Source organism: Anopheles cruzii, chromosome 3, assembly GCF_943734635.1.
Source record: "Anopheles cruzii chromosome 3, idAnoCruzAS_RS32_06, whole genome shotgun sequence".
NCBI lineage: Eukaryota > Metazoa > Arthropoda > Insecta > Diptera > Culicidae > Anopheles > Anopheles cruzii.
In genome coordinates, this window is record NC_069145.1 from 56,630,842 (window position 1) to 56,653,369 (window position 22,528).

General features: G+C 46.2%; 2 protein-coding genes and 1 long non-coding RNA gene across 3 annotated transcripts in view; 1 reads left to right on the plus strand and 2 right to left on the minus strand.

Moving 5' to 3' along the window:
* Positions 1 to 66: 66 nt before the first annotated feature.
* On the minus strand, positions 67 to 2,556 carry LOC128270656 (uncharacterized). Its single transcript, XM_053008064.1, has 2 exons — positions 381 to 2,556; positions 67 to 308 (listed from the first exon to the last, which is right to left on the minus strand). The coding sequence occupies exons 1-2, from the start codon at positions 2,554 to 2,556 to the stop codon at positions 295 to 297; spliced, it is 2,190 nt and encodes a 729-aa protein (XP_052864024.1). The 3' UTR covers positions 67 to 294.
* An 859-nt stretch (positions 2,557 to 3,415) lies between these two features.
* Positions 3,416 to 3,751, plus strand: LOC128275347 (uncharacterized). The gene is made up of 2 exons (XR_008269321.1): positions 3,416 to 3,518; positions 3,592 to 3,751. It is a non-coding gene; the product is annotated as an uncharacterized LOC128275347 (long non-coding RNA).
* A 3,438-nt stretch (positions 3,752 to 7,189) lies between these two features.
* The window catches only part of LOC128275346 (uncharacterized), a 43,762-nt gene continuing 28,423 nt past the window's right edge, over positions 7,190 to 22,528 (minus strand). The window contains exons 2-6 of the mRNA XM_053013818.1: positions 9,023 to 9,121; positions 8,752 to 8,950; positions 8,485 to 8,663; positions 8,237 to 8,402; positions 7,190 to 8,149 (exon numbers count right to left, since the gene is read on the minus strand). Of these exons, the coding sequence (XP_052869778.1) occupies positions 7,251 to 8,149; positions 8,237 to 8,402; positions 8,485 to 8,663; positions 8,752 to 8,950; positions 9,023 to 9,121 (1,542 nt within the window). The 3' untranslated portion in view covers positions 7,190 to 7,250. The remainder of the gene's footprint in view (positions 8,150 to 8,236; positions 8,403 to 8,484; positions 8,664 to 8,751; positions 8,951 to 9,022; positions 9,122 to 22,528) is intronic.

Below are 22,528 nucleotides of genomic sequence, written 5' to 3' on the forward strand. Positions count from 1 at the left end.
GAACGTCTTTATCGCGCACGCCAATGGAATAATGGCCGGATGCGCGGTGGTGTACACTCACCGTGAGCCTATTTTGCTGCAGATCGTTGCAGTGTGTCCAACGGATGGGACGACTGGTGTACCGGAACGAGGCAATGTTCAATTGTGTTAGAAATTCGAAGCGTTGGTGAGGATCATGGGCAAGAGGTTGGTGCGACGTTAATCGGAAAGGAAGGTTTTCATATCTTCGACGCTTCCGCTTATGACACGATGACAAGTAGTGAAGATTTAGCGAAAGGGATGATTCTGGAGCATTCAAATTTTGTCCACTAAAACGAAAAATAAAGAAGTGACAATTCCGATTTGTCATCGTGTAACGACAGCAAAAGGACCCTACCTACCCTGTGACGAGCCGGAAGCGTTTTCCGGTGGCCGGAACAGTGCATTCGTGAGCAACCGGAAGCTAGTTGACTCTATCGCTGGAGCATAGTCTATGATTGACTCTGAACATGACTCATCAATTTCGATAACCTCTGGCTGCGGTTGGCTTAGCACTTGAACGTATTCTTCGTAGCCCGAAGAATTGTTTTCTGTTTGGGTGTTTGGTTCGACCTTTATTGGCACATTCGTGCTTTCCGTTTTGATCGTGGCTATGATCGGGATGCTCGTTTCCAAAGGCACCGTTTCAATGCTGCTCTGCGATACGTTGGCATATGTATGTTCGCCAGCGGTTACCGGGATTTGAACCGTCTCCACATGCAAGGTGGGGTTTTCCGTATTTTGTGTGGAACAAATCGTCGGTTGAAAGTTAATCGAATCGGGCGTTTCTAATTCTTGTGAAGCCAAGGGGTTAGTGGTAGGGTCAGTAGTAACCAATTCATTTTCGTTCAATGAATCTTCAGCGTAAACGATGGGCCTTTTTCGCGACGGAACGGGTTTGGTTTGCGCGCAATGTCTCTTCGGTGGTGGTGGTTGGGAAACAGAAGAATTTTCATGTGATTGTTGCCGAGACTGGGTTGTTTCAAGGCTCTGTTCTATTGTTTCCTTTCGAGCCGTACTAGTTTCCGATTTCCGTTGGCGCGCTCGTGTTGCTCGCTCTTCTGCTGTTAACAAGCGTAAACCCGGTGGTAACTGGTTCACCGCGAACAAATTGCGGAATTTTTTGTAATACTTCACTACGTTTGTCTCCAACTCAGCGTCGCTCAACTTGGCGCCTTTCAGTGACTGATAAAGTGTTTGAAGCATTTCGTAAACGTTAGTGTTCTGTTTCACGAACCGTAGTGTAAAATAACTGCGAGGTTTATCGCAAACTTTGTCCACTTCCGGGTTCGGTGCGGCAACAACAGCAGTTACTACTGGTGTGGACACATGAGATGTGGCCTCATTGCTTGGTCTATTTTCCTGTGCGTTCCTCGCTGGGCTCTGGAAATGAAGGCGGCGATCGACGGTTGATGTTGCCTTAGGTGCACCAGAACCTACAGAAAGGACTGATCTCTGTTGAAATGGTTCAATTCCCACCAGCACATTTTTCGATGTACTCGGCAGACTCGCTCTCGACGCTATCTCCGACGGTTGATCCATGCCAACATTTTCAGTTTGGTTAATGCTGAAATCAGATACGATAGAAGAATTCAAGCTAACTTCTCGTGAACTCGTGATGCCATTGTTGGCGAAAATAGCGACATGAGCTGGCAACAGTCTGTTTGAAAAGTATTTTCCAGTTTTGTAACGGCGGTTTAATGAATCTTCGTTGAACTGAAAGTGGCGCCTAATTGGTAGCATTCCGGGTTCGCTAGGATGTAACAGCTCGTCGATCAGTTTTGGCTGCAAATTCTGCAACATACTGCTATTTATGCTCTGCAGGTTCGAATCTTCCAGTACCGCCTTACGCAGCATCTCACGTTCACGGCTCTTCATTTTCTCGCGATTTTGCTGTGCTCGCGTAAGGTATTCCGTCAGCTTGTCCAGTTTGGCGGACCAGTTATTGAACCGTGATTTTACTTTTGCTACTATTTCGTTTTGATCTTCCAACACACAGTTGTTCTGCGTCATGTCAACAAAGCAGAGTTGCTTAATGCCAGCACTCCTTAGCTTGCTCCGGTAGCCAGCGAACTGTTCCGCACTGTTCAGGGGCATTGTTTGTGCCATCCGAAACAGACCTTCGTGGTACGTTGTGTCGAACGAAATTTGATGCAGTGGTTCACGGATGCGTAGTGACGGCTGTACCGCGTACGTTTCGTAGATTGTGTTAGCATACTTCTGCTTCGAATTTTCACTACGGCCGGGCATTTTGCTTTCCACTACGCCAGAAACATTGGTGTGGTCGAAGAACAGTGCACGGGCGTAAGAATTGCTAAGTCGAGGGTCGCGGACGGTAGCGATTGGTGGCGGATCTGCCGAAGGGCTATCGTAGATGATGGGCCTGCGGGCGACGGGCTTTTCTTTTGCAACCGATGGAGCAACGCTCGGTTGTGGCACCGTTGCATTGGCGGTCTTCAGCCGAATCGTTTCCATGAGTTGGCGGATGTCGGCTTGCGCTTTGTCAACAGGCGCGGGGCCTTTCTTAGCCTTCGACATCATGATCCGTAGCAGCGGTGACAATATTAACTTCGAAATAGAAAACAATTAGAACAGCCACATTTACGACGCAAAAAAGGCTTAATTCAAAACCGGAACGATGCGGTAAATTGGTTTCGCGAAGCGTTGTTGCCACACTGTGACAGTTGAGCTTTGACGTTTCCCGCTGTCGACGGTTACGAAAGAAATTTTGAATTCACTGTTGGTCAACAATGGCAGGGTTGCATCGTTGCTCTAGATAAGATTTGATTTCGTGACCGTTAGTAACGGAGCACAAAACAATCAGATATTCAGTTTTCGCAGTAGAACTAAAACACACCCAGCGGGCAAAATCTGTCATGCGACGGCTTTACAACCGCCCCGCGGGCAAAGCGTTTCAAAAATTCGTCCGTCGCGCGATATTTTTCCCCGTTCCTACCCCCTCGAGCCCACAACCTCACTCTGTCACAGGCCCAGCGCAACACCGGGTGTTGCCATTTCATTCGCTCCTTTGAACATGTTTTTCCTTTCTCGCTCTTCGAATCGACGCGTCATTTATGCGCATGCGCGGCCTCCGTGGACATAACACTTCGTTCAATAAGCCCCGGAACTAACTATGAAATGTTTGAAATGAAAACTATGAAAAACTATGAAGTAAATGAAATAACTATGTTATGTTTCGAATTACATCCAATTATATTACATCTTACAATTAATTATATCTTGTCTGAAGGTTGGTACTTCTGAATCTTGGTATATAAATGGCATTATTAGCACCATCTCTACGCTAGTCTCGGGACTTATTGAACGATGATACCCAACGCGGTGTTTGTGTGTGAGTTGGCGTTCAATGCGAAACGTCAAAGTTAGTTTGTTTTCATCGGCCAGAAGCGTAAGTATGGAAAACTGCGTAGTTTTAATAACTAATTTCGTGCTGTTTCTATGTTTATAGTTTGGATGAAGGATGCCGTAAATGATTATAAGTAAGTATTGTGGCAGTGTTTTAACAATTGTGCAGTGTTTAAAGTGTTCAGGGGTCCTTTTTTCCAATTACAGGTACCACGAAGTGAGCTGAGCAACGTCCCATCCCGAGAAGGAAGCGCATGAAATGATGCCGTAGGACGCTGGAGGAGTATAGTGATGTGCACGTGATAGGTTTAGTGGTGTTTTTATAGTGTTATACGATTTGTAAGAAATAAAGGTTTTAAAATTTTAACCCAATTTGTCGAGTATATTTAGATCCGAAACGGGTGGGCTATGGCGGGGTGGAAGGGGGAGGGTACTGGATGAAGAGGGGTCAGGGGACACACACACCACTAAAGCGTTGATGAAGCGTTTCAGCGCCGGGCAGAAAAACGCATCTTCATAAGCTCGTTAAAAATTCCTTATGCAGCCGTTAACCAGCCGGTTGTAAAGCCGTCGCATGACAGATTTTGCCCGCTGGGAAATTAACGATTTGCATGGTTCACATTTGTTGAATGAAAATTAAATCTACACTAACGTTGTTTGATTTCGCAAAAATACAAACCTCTGCACACTTTGATTCGAATGGTTTGTCGTAGAGGAATAGCAGCACGCAATAAAAACACATTTAAGAAGTACTGAAAAAGCTATGACTGAAAAAGAACCATTTAAACTTTATCGACGGATGCAGCTCTTGGCATAATTTCAATGTAACTGTTTTTGTTGGTTTATGTTTAATGCCTTCGAAGTCGTAACGTACCAGATTCTCGTACCAAACAGAGGTAACATAATCTCTACAAGTCGATAGGATCGACCAATGGAAGATGTGAAAATATCCCCTGATCTTGAATATCACGGAATGGCTCAATCGTCGACATGGGCAGCCTACTTTTCGAGTTATCTAGTTTCTATCTACAACAAAACTATCAACGCCGTTGTGCTACATTTGTAAGACAATTAACGGTTGAAGGAATTAGAATTATATAAAAGGGGATTTCGTGTACCCACAGATCCTTCCCACAACAAGCACTCTCTTTCCGGAGAAAACCTGGATGGGATAATATTTATGAATGTAATTTAAATGTAATGATAAAAAAAAACACCGAAGGGTTTCTTATTAACTTCTCTTCCGTTTATTAGCTCATTTCATGCTTCCTCACTTGTTGCTCTTGTCTACGTGTTAAACTTTTGCTGCGTTTTTTCTTCAATAACTTCAGTTCAGTTTCACCGTAACATTATTATTTTTGTTTGCTATTCATGTCCATGTTCCGTTTTTGCTTTAAATTTTGCTGCTTTTAGATCTTGAGATGTAGTTTGCTTGTTTGTTCTCAAAATGCGCAAGTTTTTCTGGCCCAACCACTCAGTAATAGCACAAAACCTACTGCAGACGATTGATTGTGGGCGATACTCTGCACCAGATGGATTGCATTACAATGTCCATTTCATTTCTGGTGCTCCCGGTGGTAGTGAGAATTTGTATAATTTTGCTGCAAGTACCTCACTCACCGGCTTTTGAAGTGCACCTTCTGTATGGCTGATTTACGTTGTAGAATGTCGCGTACCTTGTCGGCAAGTGAGTGCGTTTTAAATTTCGTGCTACATTTTGCAGTAGGTCCATCAAATCCGTTTGTCATCTGTTTGATAAAGTTGCAATCGATGCGGTGTTATAGGTTTTTGTCTTAGCAAAATTTGAACAGCAACTCATCGAGGGCATGCCATCGAATTCCGGTGCCACTGTTTCGAACCATCGGTCCATTTTTCTAGGAGTTACCATTTTTTGTCCCAAATTCTTTAGATGTTATCTACAGATTGGAAATGAGTGTGGTGTGTTATTGCAAAATTGCTGAACTGAGCACTTCTCAACCGGAATGCAGTGAAAGCAATCGAAAAAATAATTTGTTACCGAACTCACGATCTTATAATCTCTATTGTGTTTTCAAGAAGTTGTGTGGTTCAAGGGCCACTTTGAGTTTCTTGGCCAGTTTTTAGTTGCAGGCATTTTTTTAATGTGGTTATACTTGAAAGTATTCGCATATGTACAGGTTGTTCGGTATCTCAATTAAACATTTTATTCATCCTTTTGATAGGCTGCGAAACGAACCATGTTCAGCGGTTATACCCTAAAAACCATCACTAAAGAGTTCATGGTTTGTATGTTTTATTGATGTTTAGTGTTTGTGCTTCCATTTCTTTGAGAGCCGAACTGGACATTCCCTGGGGCCACGCTTTTTAGCTATGCACTGTGCGCTACTACTGTTTTGTTATTCTTTGTTGTTGTGTTGTATAATTGTCAGTATGGTTTTTTATTGAGTTTTGTGTGTGTGTGTGTGTGTGTGTCTCGGCACCTCATAGCTGCAGAAAGTGGTATATTGCATGCATGTTGTTTTAGTTGCAGAACGAGTTCAATAAAGACTTCTAAACTTAGTTAACAATGAATATGTTTGCTCTTGGCCCATGGTGTAAGTATATACTTTTGTTAAATCTTTTACAGACGCTTCAACAAATTTATAATCAACTCCTATTGTGCATCGGAACGTAACGGGTACGTTATAATCTGCGGAACAAATTATACTGGCGCTAGTAGCGCCACCTTGCTACGATAATTAGTGTTTACTCTTTTCTTTCTCACTCAAACTTTCATTCATCACTTTGTCTCTCTCTCTCTCTCTCTCTCTCTCTCTCTCTCTCTTTCTGTCTTTCTCGGTTTCGAGCCGTGTGGTCAGAGGTTTTGTAATAGTTGCGCTTATTATGTTTTGATTTTTTCGGTAAGCCGTGGGTCGTAGATCCTTTTCCTTACCCTAATAGACATTTGACAAATGTGGAAGTAGTATTGTGGAATGTGTTCCAACTCTGAAGGACTACGACGGTCCGGCCAGGATCTTATTGGGCGGTAGCGCGAGAGCCAAAGAGACGTAGTCAGCCGATAGGACTGCCGAGTTAGCTGTAAAGTTTCGAACGGTGTCTGTTCTGGTTTTGGTACTCAAAAGTTTAACTGACTGGGCAGAAATTAGGATTGATATCCTACAGGTTGAGTGAGTTCCAAAGTTCTATGTTCCGAAGAGATTTGGAATTGCAAAACAGCAAAACACGCCGGTTACGCTGGTTATCGATTGCCTCAGGGACCTCCTGAAATCCTGCCGCTACCAAGGCCTGGCAATTATACCTCCCAATACCCCAACTTTCACGACTCTTCACGAATACCATTCCCTGCGCCATTGCGCCTGCTGGCTGGACCCATCCCGCGCTCACCTAAAGGGACATTCTACGGTAAGGTAATAGCAAAATAGCAGACTACCCTTTCAATCAGTTTAGTATACAGAAGGCGACCGAGAAGTTTGTTTCAATGTTACACGTTAAAAATATATCTCTACACTATATACTGTTCATACAATCCGATGGCGATATGTAGAGCTAGACACTAGAGACACATCATCTGCGCAGAAACGGTTGTCGCAGCCGTAAGCCATGGCGTGAAGAATACTTCAAAAGCGATCGGGAAGCGTACAAACCAATAGACATCACCGGGTTACGATGCAGGAACGTGGGACCTAGCGACACATGCGACACCCTCTTGCTGAGTGTTTTTGGGATGCCCTTGCCCTTAATACTGTCCCATGACCGTGTGAGCGAACACAGCACTTCGCACAGTGTACCAGGTATTATGTATAGCCTAAGGGAGCGATTGGGGGTTGGTATGTTGGGTGATTGTGTGATTGGGTTGTCTAGCGGTGAAAAGTTTGGTTCCTACAGTACTACTGTCCTAGCTTCGATGGACTTAACACTAGTTCCGGTTCGGTTTTGGTGGTATTCGCTGGTGGTGCCTGCAGCAACGAGGACGCGGTCGTGATCGTGTTGGTACCGCGCGTGATCGGCTCGTGCTGCGTGAAGGGCGGAGGCGAGAAGATGTAGTTGCTACTGCTACTGCTGCTGCTGTTGTAGTGCGGTGAAGCGATAAAGCCAGGCAACGGTGAAGAAGCGCCCGGTATCGAGCTGGCCGACGTCCGGTAGGCGGCCATCGATGAGGCGAGATACGACGTCGACGGCAGTGGCGACAACTGTCCCGGCAGCGGGGTGCTGCTGGCTAAACTGGCCGCTCCTATCACACCGCCGGTCGAGCTGGTGGCCGCCGGAAGGGTCAACAAGTTACCACGGCCGGTGGCGGACGAAACGGCGACGGTTGCCGGTTTACTGGCACCGGTCGTGGCCGCACCCAACACAGCGGACCCATTCGCCGGCAGGGGAACGGTGAGTGAGGATGAGTGGACCGCGGGCGCCACCGACTTGGTCGGTGAATTAACCGGGGTCGGTCCGATGATCATGAGCGACGTTTCCATGAGCAGATTGGAACCGTCGGTGGTGGTCGCTCCGCTGGATCCGCCGTACGCCGAGCTTTGCAGCTCACGGCCGGGTTTCTGCTGATGGACAGAGGTCCGCTGTCGCCGCAGTTTACTGTCCTTCCGCTGATGGCTAGTGCTACCGGGCGAGTGCGACTGCTCATCGTCCTGGTCTTCGCCGGTCAGATCGATGACCTGCGTGTCACCGTGGGACGCCGGACGCTGCCGTCGGTGTGAGTCTTCCTCGCCGTCCGATATGCTCACGATCGACGCATCATCTCGCCGTGTATCGATCCGTTTCAACTCTAAAGGCGGTTCTGGGCGGTTTGGGCAGGCAAGCAAACGTGAACGGGCGAGTGAGGGCGAGGGTTTTATAGAGGCGTTACACGGGGGACCCAGCTTACCTTCCAGTTTTTCTGGCTCTTTGATGATAGGAACGATCCGGTTGGACGACACTTTCTGCTCGTTCTGCAGGAACAGCGAGGTGGTCGCGATTTGCCTCAGTGCCTCCACACCTTCGTAGGTTTTGGCTTTTACGATGGATTTGGGATATATCTGAGGCTGTTTAGTCTGGGTGTTTAGACCAAAAAAGTAAAATAAAATAATAAATGTTATGGATAGCACGTTATTCACCAGCAGAAACGGCCGTTACCGGTATGTGAGGTCCGCGGGCTATCGATACTCGTTTACTGTCACCTCGTAACAGGGAAGTTCTATGATCTGCGTCTATCTTGGCGTTTTTCTTTTCCCGTGCTTTACGGCTAGATGATATACAATGAGATGGACATATACAAAACAGGATACGCAATATACAACAAAATAAGCCGAGACCTGCAAGATTGGGACCGAGAACACAGTACGTGGTTAGTTGCAGGTGCCGTCGATGCCGGGGTATTAGTCTGTACCAGGGGGTACCTACCAATTAACGATGGTCCGATTAGTCTTAGTTCAACCGTCTTGAATCCCTTCTCGCCGGTGCCGACGAATGCTATCACTAAACCAATTGCTATGGTACCTAAACCTACGTATAGGAAGGCATTGGCGAATGAACTGGGTCCTCTGAGTACACCTAGTAGGTCTTCATCGTCCGAGGAGCCACCTAACGATGAGTCTTGTATCTGGAAAGGAAAAGGGATCGGTCAAAAGTCTAGCCAGCTCAATTCGCTACGCTATCCCCTGGCGCGGCTTACCCGATTCCGTTTGACCCATCGTCGATGGCAAGAAGCGGGTGTTTCCTGTACGCTGCAACGTCTTCCTCTTTCTAGCCATGCTGCTCGACCTTGGGCACACTGCGCAGATTGGGCAGATTGGCCAAAATGATAGGATGCAGGGAAAACTTGGAATTAGTACCACACAACGAGTAAGCGAGTAAGTGTTGGTTAGACTGAAGGAAAAGGATCTGGGCTAAGAGGAAGCGAAGAGATATTGAGATTGAGTTCTGACTTGAGCAATCAAACTAGCGTTCGTAGCATGTCACCACCTGTAGTTTACATCAGTTTAGGACCTCTGCGAGTTTCCTTTACCTCGAATTTGTTCATAAACGCTATATGCACATCATTAACTTGTATCTCTTGAGCTATAGAAACTCCCATGTGCGGCTTATATTTAGTAGGACAGTTTACAATATCGATTTCTAGTGCTGAGTGTATGGTACAACCTGGAAGTGATTAAAACTGGAGCATGGATACTGAACCGCGGAGTGATCCAGTATGTAGGGCAGTAGGGTAGGACAGGGTGTTGTAGCTTACCTAGGAACAGCAGTTTCAGAAGTGGAAGAGATAGAATGTGCGAGATAGAAGAGAAACTTGTGGTGCATTTCCTGGGCGAAGCGCACACACAGTAAGGCGACATTAACATGAGAGGAGTGCTACATTTTTGACTACGCTGTCTACGGAAATCACAGTAACGGTTAAGCAAGAACGGGTGACCGTGGAGCGAAACAACACTACACAAGGCATCGTAAAGGCAAGCTACGAAAGGCATTCCCGAGATGGCAAGAATGTAGCAGGTTGTCTCCTGCTCGGTGCGCAACCTGCCGAGTAACCTGTGGTGTGAGGTTGGTGGCCAACGCACGCGATCGGTGCCTGGAGTTGGTGTAGTTGGCCGTAGTGCATCGGGTGCCGTTGGCACGTGTTGGCTAGTGTTACTGCTGTCGGGGTTTGCAATGGGGTAGCGGTGAACCATTAAAAGCAGGAGAGTACGACTAATGGGTAAAGTTTTGCGTATTGACGGATTTATCGCTCAATGAGCCGATAGTGGGTTGTGGCTGGGCGCGTTTCTCGGTTTACACTTTTGCACAGTTACTTACTTACCTCGACGTGACGCCCGAGAATGTGTGATTTAATGAACCCGTCCTACGACAGTTGAGCGAGATTTATGTTTCTGTCTGTCCGAACATACCGCTTATTATGTTCAAGTATTATACTTTGTACTGAATTGTGTGTTGCTCGCAGATATGCTTGTAAAAGTTTTTTCCCACGCGTAGGAGAAGTTATTGAGATATTTCAAAAATACACTAACTTCGGGTGTTACAGGATTACATAGTTATGAGTTTGAACATAGGATATGCTAGCATTACTTGTTTAAACTGGCAAACTCCAATACGTTCGACTGTGAGTGTGCCACATAATTAATTGAGCTTGAGTTGAGCTAATATGTTTTATTGCTTACGAGAAAATAGTAGTTTGATCGGGCAAGCTTCATATGACACTTAGTGCAGCCCTGTCTATTGTCATTAATTGCCACAAATTACAGTCCAATTCCCTTTAGTATTCAGATTCAGAAACGGGTGTGTTATGTCAGGAAGAACCATAATCAGTCCCATGGCATGGCTATCACTGTTATTCTGTACGAACCGCAGCTACTCCTGTAGAAACCATAATCTATAATTGCCCATATTTTAACTTTTTAGACATCCATCAATTAAGTAAATTTTAGTTGGTACGGGATTTTCATGGTTTTCCACATTCTTCACTCTTCATTACTACAAACATTTGGTTAGTTTTGCAACTTTATCCCATCCTTTGACCACTCAGTAAATGTAGTATGATCCTGCGCGCAACATCCTCTTTCTGAAAAGTTCGCGTCGGATAGTTATGAATCTTTACAGAAGGTTTATGGCGATGACTGCCTGTCACTGTCACCCTTTTTGAGTGGCACAAACGTTTTAAAGAATGCAGGGAAGACGGTCAATATGACAAGTGCTCCGGGTAGTCTGTGACTTTAAAAAGCGACTTGAGCATTCAAAAAGTGATCGAAATAATAAGAAAAACCATCGTTTAGGTATTAGAGCCACTACTAAAGATGTGAGCTGTAGTAAAGAAACAGTACCACAAAAGAGACCCGAGATGTGGAAAGGGATTTCTTGGTCCTCCCTGGGTCCTGGGTCCTGAGTATAATACCCGTTCCATTCTATCACATTAAGCATCAGATTCATCAGCTCACTTCCAACTAATTCCTTCAGATTGCAGATTCAGCAAGATTGCTTCTTCGTAAGAAGGGGATTAGAAAGTCAAATCGGTTCCAGAGTGAAACACAATTCAATTTTGCCCACCTGGCCATCGCAAATCCATTCACTTAACAGTTAACTGATGGCTCTAATTGGTTTCCCTTGGCAGGCGACCCCCTGCCTTCGGTCGTCACGCCTTTATCACATGAACTGCATGGACCGCCCGGCGCCTGCCGACTGTTGTGTCGGTTAATGAGATTTGTTGTCCATTTTCAGCATACAGTTCATCTCATCGTACGAATCACCATCAGGTGACGGGCGAGTCCCATGGGCCGGCCTAGTCCTACGCCTTTCGCTGCCCCACAACGGCACAACCCCATAAATAACGAATGTGTTCATGCATTTTAATTACTTCCTAATCACTTTTGAGCATTCCATGGACTGCAGGACCGACGCGGAGATGCCCTGGCTAATCTTCGTCCGGAGCGATTCGAGCGAAGTTTGCCAACAGACAGTGAGCTATCAGGTGGACGCTCCGTTCGCTCCACACATCATCATGTCCACCACCAAGTCTGGTCACTGGCTGGCTGTTGGCAGATGAAACTCAAAGCGCTTTTCGTCCGTTCACGGGACGGAGCTAGAGTGTTGCTTTTTGCTTCGAAATCATTGCTCGTTACCCGGTTGGTCTCTGGTTGGTCTGGATGTATGGTCCGCATGGGAACCGCACCTCGCGCGGTCCGCATGATTGCTGCGCGCACACTAATAACAGTAATCGTTTGTGTTGCTGACGATAAACGTAAAGTCAGCCAAAATTGTGCATATTATGCCCACGGTCTGCCTGATAGGGACAACGCTGAGCGACAATATCCGTCGCAGCGCTCCAGTTGATGCTCCAGGTTGCCCATCACCCCGACGAAAGTTACAGTGGACCGGCGTTCCGTCGCGATTGTCGGAAAGGATCGCGTTGTCGCAACTGGGTTCATGTTAGCGTCCCGCACGAAGCGATGATGTAACGTAGCCGATGTTCACGATGGGCGAAGCGAAAGTTGTCCTTGCTCCTGTACCTCGGCGTCTGGGTGGGTTGGTTGCAATTAGGGTGAAACTGATTTTCGGCTACGAAGGCGATTAGCCACAATCGTCCGACCTGCGGCGGAAAAACGATGAAACAAAAACCGTGTCTCCTCGGGGCAGACGGGGCAGGATATTGGATTTTGGGAGTTCCGACGACGACCAATGCTATGGTTGCCGAAATGAACGGCTAGGTTCTTGACCTTCTCGGAAGGGGGGCCCAGAACACCAGAAAAAGCCCAAAGCACTTTTGATAAATGCAAAGGGCCTCTAATTAAACTCGTTCGTATCGCCTGGCTAAACATAAAGATATTAACTGATGCCCATAAGTACCTTGTGAATTTTGTTTCACTTAATGCCGCACGCCGGGAAATAAGAAAATCAGTATTCATTTCATTTTGGTCAGTTCCAAACAGAAGCCATAGCTAGAGGTTCGATTTCATAGTCTTCTAGCAGATTACAGCTTTGCTGAATACTGTTATTGATTAAGGTAAAACAGTTCAGTGCTTAAAACGTGCTGGTAAATTATGCTTGAAAAATCTAACGAAAAGAAACTCTCTTAGCGAAGCCATCAGCTTGTAAGAACTGCTCCAAAGATAAAAAAGTGTTTTTTTATAGATATCAAACATTAAAACACTAAATTCGGAACAACGATCGTTGGTTCCCGCTGAATTCAACTATCCACTAGACGAACTGAAATGTTTAGACCATCCGCAATAAGGAGACTCAAAGATGCAACTTGAGTGTCTGTAGCTTATAAGATCAGTTGTGCCAATTTCGGTTAATACCACAAGATGTGGATCATTTTTTACCCAAGCGAAACCAACATATGCGAATCGTCAAGCCTTTCAAACTGCGAAAGGATTTCTTTGGAGGCCACCAACTAATATTAAACTACCTTCAAGGCGACGGCAAACTATATTTTATTAAACGTGCCTCAGAATCCTTAACGAAATTGCATCTAATATTAATCACCGGACCGGCCGGAACCGGAGTGCCTGCAATCGTTTGCAGTTTCTTCGGGCAACGCTGCAGATGAAATTTGTTGTGCGCTTCAGCATTTAACGCTTTTATGAGACAGCTCCCTCACGGAGCATAAATATTCCACTACCCAGTCCTGCGGTCGCGGACACCATTCGCTTCTCATTCAATTATGCTCCGTGGTGGCTCCGACGGTGTCGGTCCGGTGTCCGCTGATGGGACGTTAATTTCGCTCCACCCCGAGGCCACTTTAAGAGACCCACTGTTATTGCTATTGTTTCCGGCGGCTTTTCCGGACCTTTCCGGGTCTGCAGTCCGCGAGGTCTGGCCTACCGCTCCATTGACTTCCCCGAGGGTTGTGTTTTTATTTTCTTTTTCCCGGTGGCTCGCCGGAAAACTGAGCGGAAAATGTCTTCAGTGTACAGAGAAGAGACTCCAGGCGCCGCAACAAGTTTGCGACGTGTGGTCCGAATGTGTGCAGTCCGAGTGGGGCTGGGGCCGTTTTTTGCCGCCAGCCGCCAGTCCTCACGTGGCCCGCCGGCCTCCCCATCGGTTAGGGTAGAGCCTATAGTATGTGGCCGCAGGATGTTCCGGTGCGCAGTAAATCTTCAGCTAGCTCGGGGCTCGGCAACAAGTGTCGCTTCCTCCGTGGTGTGGAAACAAAAACGAGGCAACACACACACACACGTCGGTACAGGCTCAGCCACACGAGCGTCTGCTGGCCGGTCGGTCTGACGAGACAAGCTGCCGGCGGCGTTTTCCGTTGCGAACGCCAGCGAAGCATTTCCGCTCATGCGAAACGGAGACGGAGATCGGTCGGTGGAGCAGGTTTGTTTGTACAGTGGCGCGAGTCCGGGGGTCCGGGCTGTGGCCGAAGCACATCATTAAGAAGCTGAAGCCCAAAAGATTCCCACCCAAAAGAACCGTAACGAAAGAAAGGTCCCTCCGACGACGGTCGAAGTTTTTGCGGTCGACGCAACAGGACCATACGCGGGGTGCGACCGCGCGCGAACGCTCAAGCAGGACCCCAGGACCCGGTGTGTGTGTGTCGAGGTGTCCTTCGAGCCGCGTTGGAGCCCTTGCCGGTGGCGACGGCATGGCACGCGAGGATGATGTATCAATTAATTTGTGGCTCCAATTTCTAAAACCTTGCGTTTTCGGAACCTGCTGGGCGTTGGGCAAGTCAGAAGCGCCGAGTCTGCCGAGCCAGATGAAGGGCTCGATAAAGGGAAAGTCTAGCGGTCGGTTAGGGCTTTCAGTGCGGCCAACCGAGCCGAGCGAGATCAAATTTCAATTCGGTCAGCTTTTTGCGTTATTTATTTCGCTCTAATGCGGGCGAGTTTTCCTTCGGTTATCATTTGATTGGGGTTTCTGTGACTTTTCCAGCAGATATTATCGGAACAAGAGTTCACTTTGCCAACGAGAATGGGGCTTATTATTTTTTAGGGTGATCGGCGTAAGGAAGTCATAATGTTAGAGGAGTGGCGGGTTGTCCAACTGACTGACTCATGCGTCGGCCCAATGCCTAAAGTCTTGAAAGCTGCTGAAAAACTCGGGTGCAACTTCCCAGAAGGTCGTATGTGCTACGAAGAAGGAGCTAAAGATTGACCATAAAACAGTTTTGAATCGAAAGGCGCAAAGCTGGACCAATTTACACCAAAAAATATTCGAATTAGAAGGGAAGCAGCACGAACATTAAGAAGTTACCTTTGAAATGGCAACAAATTATACGACAAAACGGTACATATTTGTCCGAAATCGTTTTGAACCCAGAAGTTTTGAAATTTACGCAAAAATAATGGATTTCTTTTAAGTCATCCTAATTTTTAGACGTTGTTTTTATCTACTTTATGTAATTGAAAGTTTCCGATTGGTTGACAAACAATTGTGATTTTGTATTATAACATTTTGACAGTTGTTATAGTGTGTTCAACAATTTCTTCGGAAAGTGCTCGAAGCACAATTTCTGTTAAATTTAGTGTTTAAATACCGAACGATAGTTTCCGTTGATTGCATACGAATTGATGGATTTTGATTTTTCCAAAGCTTCGTCACCAAAAATATTTGTTAACCTCTTATCAGCTTATCACACAGCTCAGCGGCAACCAATGTGATCCGATTGCGTGTTGGGCGCGGCAGAATTATTAAACAGAGCCGCCTAAAAAGAGAGAAAGGTAACCATAAAACCACACAAACCGGTAGCTCACATTACCGGAAGCAGCTTTATCGATCGCGCACAGGATACGTGCAGATGCATGTTTACAACCACAATTCCATTTCCGGCCCAGCGACCGGCTTTGGCTCGGGGTCGTTGCGGGTTCCCCCTTAACTGGGCAACACTGAAAGCATAAATAGTTTATATCGAGCGTGAATTTTCGCAAGCCAACAAATGAAAGCTCTCCATGGTGTTGATCCCCGCGCGGGGTTGAGGGTAACGCGAACCGGCGGTTTGGGACTGATCGCTGGGACCTTTCAACGGGGCTTTACGGGGTGTTGGAACCCCGTGACCCCGCGGCCAGGCCCGTTCCCCTGTATTGGCCCAATATCCGAGGTCTGATCAATGACGAGGCCTGAACATTGACCGTAAAGCACGATGCGAGCGTCAAAAAAATGCAAACAACCGGAAACTCTAATGCCCAAACGGTGGTGTCGTGTTGGCGAATTCAATAGCGGTTCGGCTTTGGAATGGGCGTGAAAACCAAGACCGTTTCCCAACCCTTACGTGTCCGGGGCTGGGTATGAGCATGCATTCAGGGGCATCGCCCGACACACCCGACCCTGACCGACCGTCAATTGGAATGGAATAAATTATGTTGATGCTCTGCCTCGTGAAGGTTGCATCAAATAGTATGATTTGTCACGTTGGCAAAAGCCCTTCTAACGTGGGCGCGTTCATTCCTCATTAATCGGGGCCCGTTTTTGGTGGGAAGATTGTTAGGTGCAATTTTGTGTCGAAGGCAAACTGCAGCGGCACCATTCGAAACCCGTCATTGAGCGATTCTGTGTGCCAATAGAATTTCCGCAGACACGATGTTTACCGCAGAAATAGTGGAAATAGCCTTTTGTGTTATCAACAAAACACAATTTTACTGGATGGATTTGACCAGGTGACGGGTAACTGGCAGCGTGACCCATGTTGTTTTAGCCTCAAAGTTAGCTTGGTTATTTAGTTAGAAGTATGTTAGGAAATATAAAAACAAAACTATGATAAACTAATGTATTTTTGGTATTGCAAATTTCCATCATACCTCTTTTCTATTCGTCTAGTAAGAAATATTTTAATTAGGACAAACTTGTTAAAGATGGGAACGATAAAGAAATATTCTACTAAGAATATTCTTCTTTTGGGTTCTTTTGGGTTGTTCCAACTACCTTGATCGTAGATTGTCACTTAAATACAGCTTCTGTATGTTCCGTTTCGCCGGCTCAAATGTTTCAAATGTTGAAATCCCGTGAATTTAAGATTTCATTTCACATTTTCTTTATTCGACTCCTAGTAAAACCAAGGTATTACCTATTTCTTCTCTAAAATGAAAGTATATTTATGTAAATTATTTACTTTTTGTCACTCTTTACTAAACAGAATTGCTTTCCCAGGTATATGAGTTGAATTTGCCTGGTTGATGTTTTAGATGTGGCTAACAAGGTTCTACTCTTTTCGTTCATCTGACTTTAAACTTTAATAATATGTTAGTGTTATTCTCCAAAAAATAAAGTAACCGGTTTTCCAGTGTATTCAAAAAGACGTTCCAAATAATGTGCATTCGTGGAATTCGCTACTTTGGTTTTTCATTTGAAGAAAAATCATTCAAAGCACATTGTTTGCATGTAATGCTGGAAGCTTATGGTTGAAATGCTCCAGAAATGCGAAAAGATGTGAAAGATAGTTTCAACGTTTTAAAACTGGTTATTTTGATGTGAAGGATAATGACCATCCTGGTGCAGTGAAAAAGGTCTAAGGCGAGGAATTGCCGGACAACTTCAATTTGTTAATGTGGTACTGTAGCTTGAAAGATTGTTTTTATCTCAGAGAAATCTATAAAAAAAACGAAGGTACTGAGAATACTTGGCTGATGACTTCTAAAACCACATTCACGACATTATTACGGTCCGAGAGGATCATTGATTGTATTATTGGCAGCACATCTGAACAATTAATAATCGATTTATTACAATTCTTCTTCACAATGGAAATGATGGACGCATTTTGGGTGCATTTTAGAGTGTTGGAAGCCTAACCTTCGGTTGCGATAAATAGATCCAAAATTTGTTGAATTTATTCTAATTCGGCTTGATTGGCTCGTGACACGTTGCGTGCCAAAAACGTTAACAACAGATCGTCCCAATTGTATCAATTAGTGTTCTGTGGGAGACGATCCGTTCCGCGTGTTTTCCGCTTCCAGTAATTGAATCTGCTCTGCCCATTGCCCCCGGGATAGCGGGATCGCCGCCAGCAATGTGGCCATAAATCAATCAATCACTTCACGAGCAGCAATCATTTGTCGCCGAGCCGGACCGATCCCACCGGGACCTGCGGTGGTAATCCTAATCGATTGAGGCAATTATCAGCGACCGCAGCGAGCGATTGGCGACCCGGAGTCGATCGATTTTTGGTCCGGTTCAGGTTTCGGTTTCAAGATTGTCGCTCACAAAAATGGCCACCCTAGAGGCGATAAAAGTAAGATAAAACCCATTTATCGCGTCACGGCTGCTTGAGGACGAGCCGTGTTTCTTTGGGGGGCCAAAGCAAGCCGCAGACCTCGGGAGCCTGAACGAGGAAGTCCCCACGGGTGCGGAGAGTCGTCGTAAAACATCTGGATCCCAGCCGGCTGACGATACACACAGGCTGACAGTGAGCTCAATTAGGCTGCAAACTGGAAATCGTGGGAATGGCCGTGAAAAGAAGAGAATAAGTTATGGAACGGTGGCGATTGATTGCTTATCAAGCCTAAGCAGTGCCTGGGAAAACCGCGAGGCCCGCAGAAATCGTTCCCCGTTTTGTGTGTTGGTTTTGGAATTCTTCCCTGCAGTTGTCACAACCGGAACGGAAGCAACCGGCACGGGCGATAAAGCAGCCATTTTCTTAACTTATCGTGCGCTACTAAAAGCGGTGTTTAGTGGACCATAAAACCGATCCACTGCAGAGGATGGCCGGCGCTTCCTTCCACTGTCAGCTCTCCTTTTTTCGCCAGCGGAACATATCATAATGTGCTCCAGTTTTTCTGCACGTCCTTGTTGGCGGTGGCGGTCGGTTTGTTTGGGTGTCTGCTCATTGCCAGGGCATGCCAGCCGACACCAGAAGAACCTACCACCGAAAAGGATGTGGTCGTGGTTCACATCCTCGCGCGGGCCACAGACGCTGATGGTGGCACCGCATCGCATTAAACGAAAATGACATCAAGACGGCACCACGGACGGAGTTCAGATGGTTTTGTCACCCGGAAGTGCCCCCGAGCGGAAGCTTAAGGGCGATAGATGTACTCCGGGGAGCAACAGTACGCGCACCGTCGCCGCGTCGCTGTCAATGAAACGTAATCGAGAAATAATGTTGCAGTTTGAAGCAGTGCGCGCAGGAGGCTTACGACCATGTTCGACAACGTTGTTCGACGTCCTGCGGCCGGCTTTCGGGACGTCGACAGCACGCGAGGGTTGCTCAAGAAGTGGTTGGAAAATGGCCCACAAATTTCATACAAATTGTTACGTAAAACGGGGACATGCATTTACAATCGAATTTAAAAACATTGTTTAGACGTTGATTGGTCTTTGTGGTTGCTTGTGCAGATTTAAGGTAAATATATGCAAAATCCAAATAACAATAGTTATGAATTTGAAAAACCCATAGCTCAAAAGGGATTGGATGTTGGAAAATCTTAATGGCAGCCACAAGCAATTTCGGTGTTTATCTCTTCTAAGAACTTTTCCGGTCAGCCTCTTGAAGGCCGGAATGACAACACTCTGTGGAGTTGGCAGTTTCGCTGATCGCGAATGTTTTAATGTGCTTGTGATAACGAAGGACGTTTCGTTTCATGACAATATCGGCTACGGGCCTGTGCCGGCCTTCGCAGCGGTTTCAATATTGCGCGATTGCGGCTTATCTTTAAAAATATTTGCTTTGCCATGTAGACGTTAGCCATACTTAGTACAATACATAGCTAATACATAGCATAGAGTAGTCTAAATCTAGAAAGAATTGCACTTGTTCGGTTTCCGTTCAATATGAATTATAAATAACCGCACCTGTTCGTTCGCTTCAAGTGCACTCGATTAGCTGAAGCTTATCCCTAGGACACAAGTGCTGCTTGTTCGAGGCACATTCTTGGCTTAACCCCGTACGCCACGCGCTAATCATTCCCCTTGTCAGCTTCGACAATTCGTTCGATCACTTCGTCATACAGCAATTTACGAACATCGTTTGCGATAAGAAAGTCCAAATGGTTGAACAGCTTGTGGTTCACCTGGACAGCTTGCCGTAAATTAGGCAACCGTGCGGCAAGTGTGTGGACATCCTTCGGAGCCGCCAGATAATCGTTCAACCCATAGTACAACACAACGGGCACGGTCACTCTGGTCAGGTTGTACTCCGGGGCGATAGTTTGCCGTAGGTGAGGTAATTTTTTGACTTTTCCAAAATCATACATCCGGAAGCGCTTCGAGCGAACCTCTTGGGCGTAGTGAACCAACTGCTTCGTCGCTGCCCCAGCCGGCGTATGGCCGAGCAGAATCGGAACCATGACCGGATCCAGCTGCGTAGGATCGCAGCCGTTAAGTAGGAAGAGCAGATGAATGCACAGGTTGTTCGGCACCGTGGTTGGGCAGATCCGTTTGGCAATCTCGTGCAGGACGGGCGTGTTGGGCAGAAACTCGCCGATTCCGAACAGACTCGTTCAGAATATCCAGCGTGTTGAGAAACTTGGTCATCAGCAGCAGCAACGGACTGTTCATGTGCTCCATGAAGGCGACCGGTGCCATCGCCTGCATCTGTATCACCTTTTCGTTATATTCCGGTCTACTGGAGGCCATCACGAAGAACGCCGTCGTTCCCTGAGAATGGCCAACGTAGTGTAACCGCGGTTGCTGCGTTCGGCCGAGAATGTAATCGATCGTGGCCGGAAGATCATGGTATCCGATCTCGTGCCACGAAAACTCCCAAAACGTTGGTAACACCGGACTGAGACTGTCGTGGATTACGTGAGTAGCGGTTACCGCGAGCGTTTCCTAGCCAAACATCGTATCCGCGATCCGCCAGAAGGTAAGCGAGTGCATTTCCTGGACCGATCATTAGCCAGTCCGCAGAGCTGCACAGAAGACCGTGCATCAGCAGCACGACGGTGGCATTGGGGCGATCACTTTTTATGCGGTGCAACATCAGCCGGTATCCGTCCGTGGTCTTGACCGGGTGCTCTTCGACGGCGTACCCGTATTTGCTTATCAACTCGGGAACGGTTAGCCGACCATCTTCACTGTCCACTTGAAATCTTATCTTATCCGACGGTGTAGCGCTCGCGTGCAGCAGCGAGCACCAATAGGACGAGTACGTTGAACGCTGTTTGTGGACTAAGGGACTCCATCACGGGATGGTTGCTGAATCGACACTGACACCTGTGGTCGCTCGAGACGCGATCCTTTAAATGGGGTACTCCGCTCGGTATCGCGTCAAAGGCTGGACACGGCTCGATTAGTTAATACCAGAAAAGTGCAATCACATCTAAGTGGAATTATATGGCGGTTCATTCCACTGATCCGCGGTACTTCACACCGAAACTAAGCTTCGCCATAAGGAACAGATAGTCTAGAGATGTTTGAACAAAATTGCGAAAAATCCACACACTCTGGACGTCGTCTACTAAAAAACATAAACAACGGAAGGAGAGCACGGCACGCGCTTCCATCTTGCGATAAAATCCGACGGCCATCACATTCCTGAATTTGTGGCGATGATAATAAGTCTCACCTGCACAAGTTTGGGAAGAAAATAATACTGAGGTACTACTCTCTGGAAATTAGGAGGTATTATGGTTCCGTCCTAGCTTATATCTCTTTATATAGGTGTATGACTTAATTCCTGCCGTTTTTATTCGACATTTATGACATAACTAGAAGAACAAAACGTATGACTACCTTAATGAAAGTATTGTCCGCCGTTAGCTACTACTTTCTCCCATCTTTTAGGTAGTTTCTCGATTCCGTTTCAATAGAACTTCTTATCTTTAGGAGCGATCCCCTCAGAGACCCATTTTTCAATACTTTCGTAAGAAGTGAACCGCTGTGCTGGCATATCGTCACTCATGTAACGGAACAACTACTATTCCGAAAGAGCAACATCTGGAGAATACAGTGGAGGGGTTAACAGTTCCCATCCGACAGTTTCGAGATAGGTTTTGACCGGTTTTGCGATCTGCGGACGAGCGTTGTCATGTACAAAAATCAGCTTACTATGTCTTTTATCCCATTCTCGTCGTTTTATGGCCAAAGCTTTGCTTCACATGCATTAATTGTTGTTTATGGGATTGTTCTTCAATAATTTCATTAGGTTTTAAAAGCTCAAAGTACACAACACCTTTCATATCCCACCATATGCACTGCGTAACATCCAGGCCTTTTTGGATTTAGGATTTTTTGTAATAACTCCCCTTTTCATCACCAGTGACGATTCGGTACAAGAATCCCTTTTTTCTGTCGTGCAAGCAAAAATTCGCAAATGGTTTTCCGTTTTTCCGGCACTCAGGTGATGGGAAACTGTCGTGTGGTCAACTCCTAACATTTCTGCAAGTTCTTTTGGTATCTGACATGAATTCCGTTCGAGCAATGTTGCCAATTCTTCATCTTCAAATGTTTTTGGCTGTCCAGGTCGCTCTTGGTCTTGCAAGCCAAAATCACGACTTTTAAACCTGCAAAACCACTTCTGACACGTTCTCTCAGCAAGAACATATTCCCCATAAACTTCCATTACAATTGGATGACTTTTGGTAGCCGTTTTTACATATTGAAGTAATGAAAAAGTATTCCCCGCAATAACACTTTATCAGGAACAAAACCCGACATTTACAGATGCTTAAAACAGGTGTTGTTCACATTTCGAATTTGCAGTGTTAATGTTCCGTTTACTGATGACGAATACTGATACTTGCTGATCTAGATTATTGCGCGGGTATTTTCGGCGAATTAGTGTCCACTTTATCCCACAACTTCTCCACGGGAA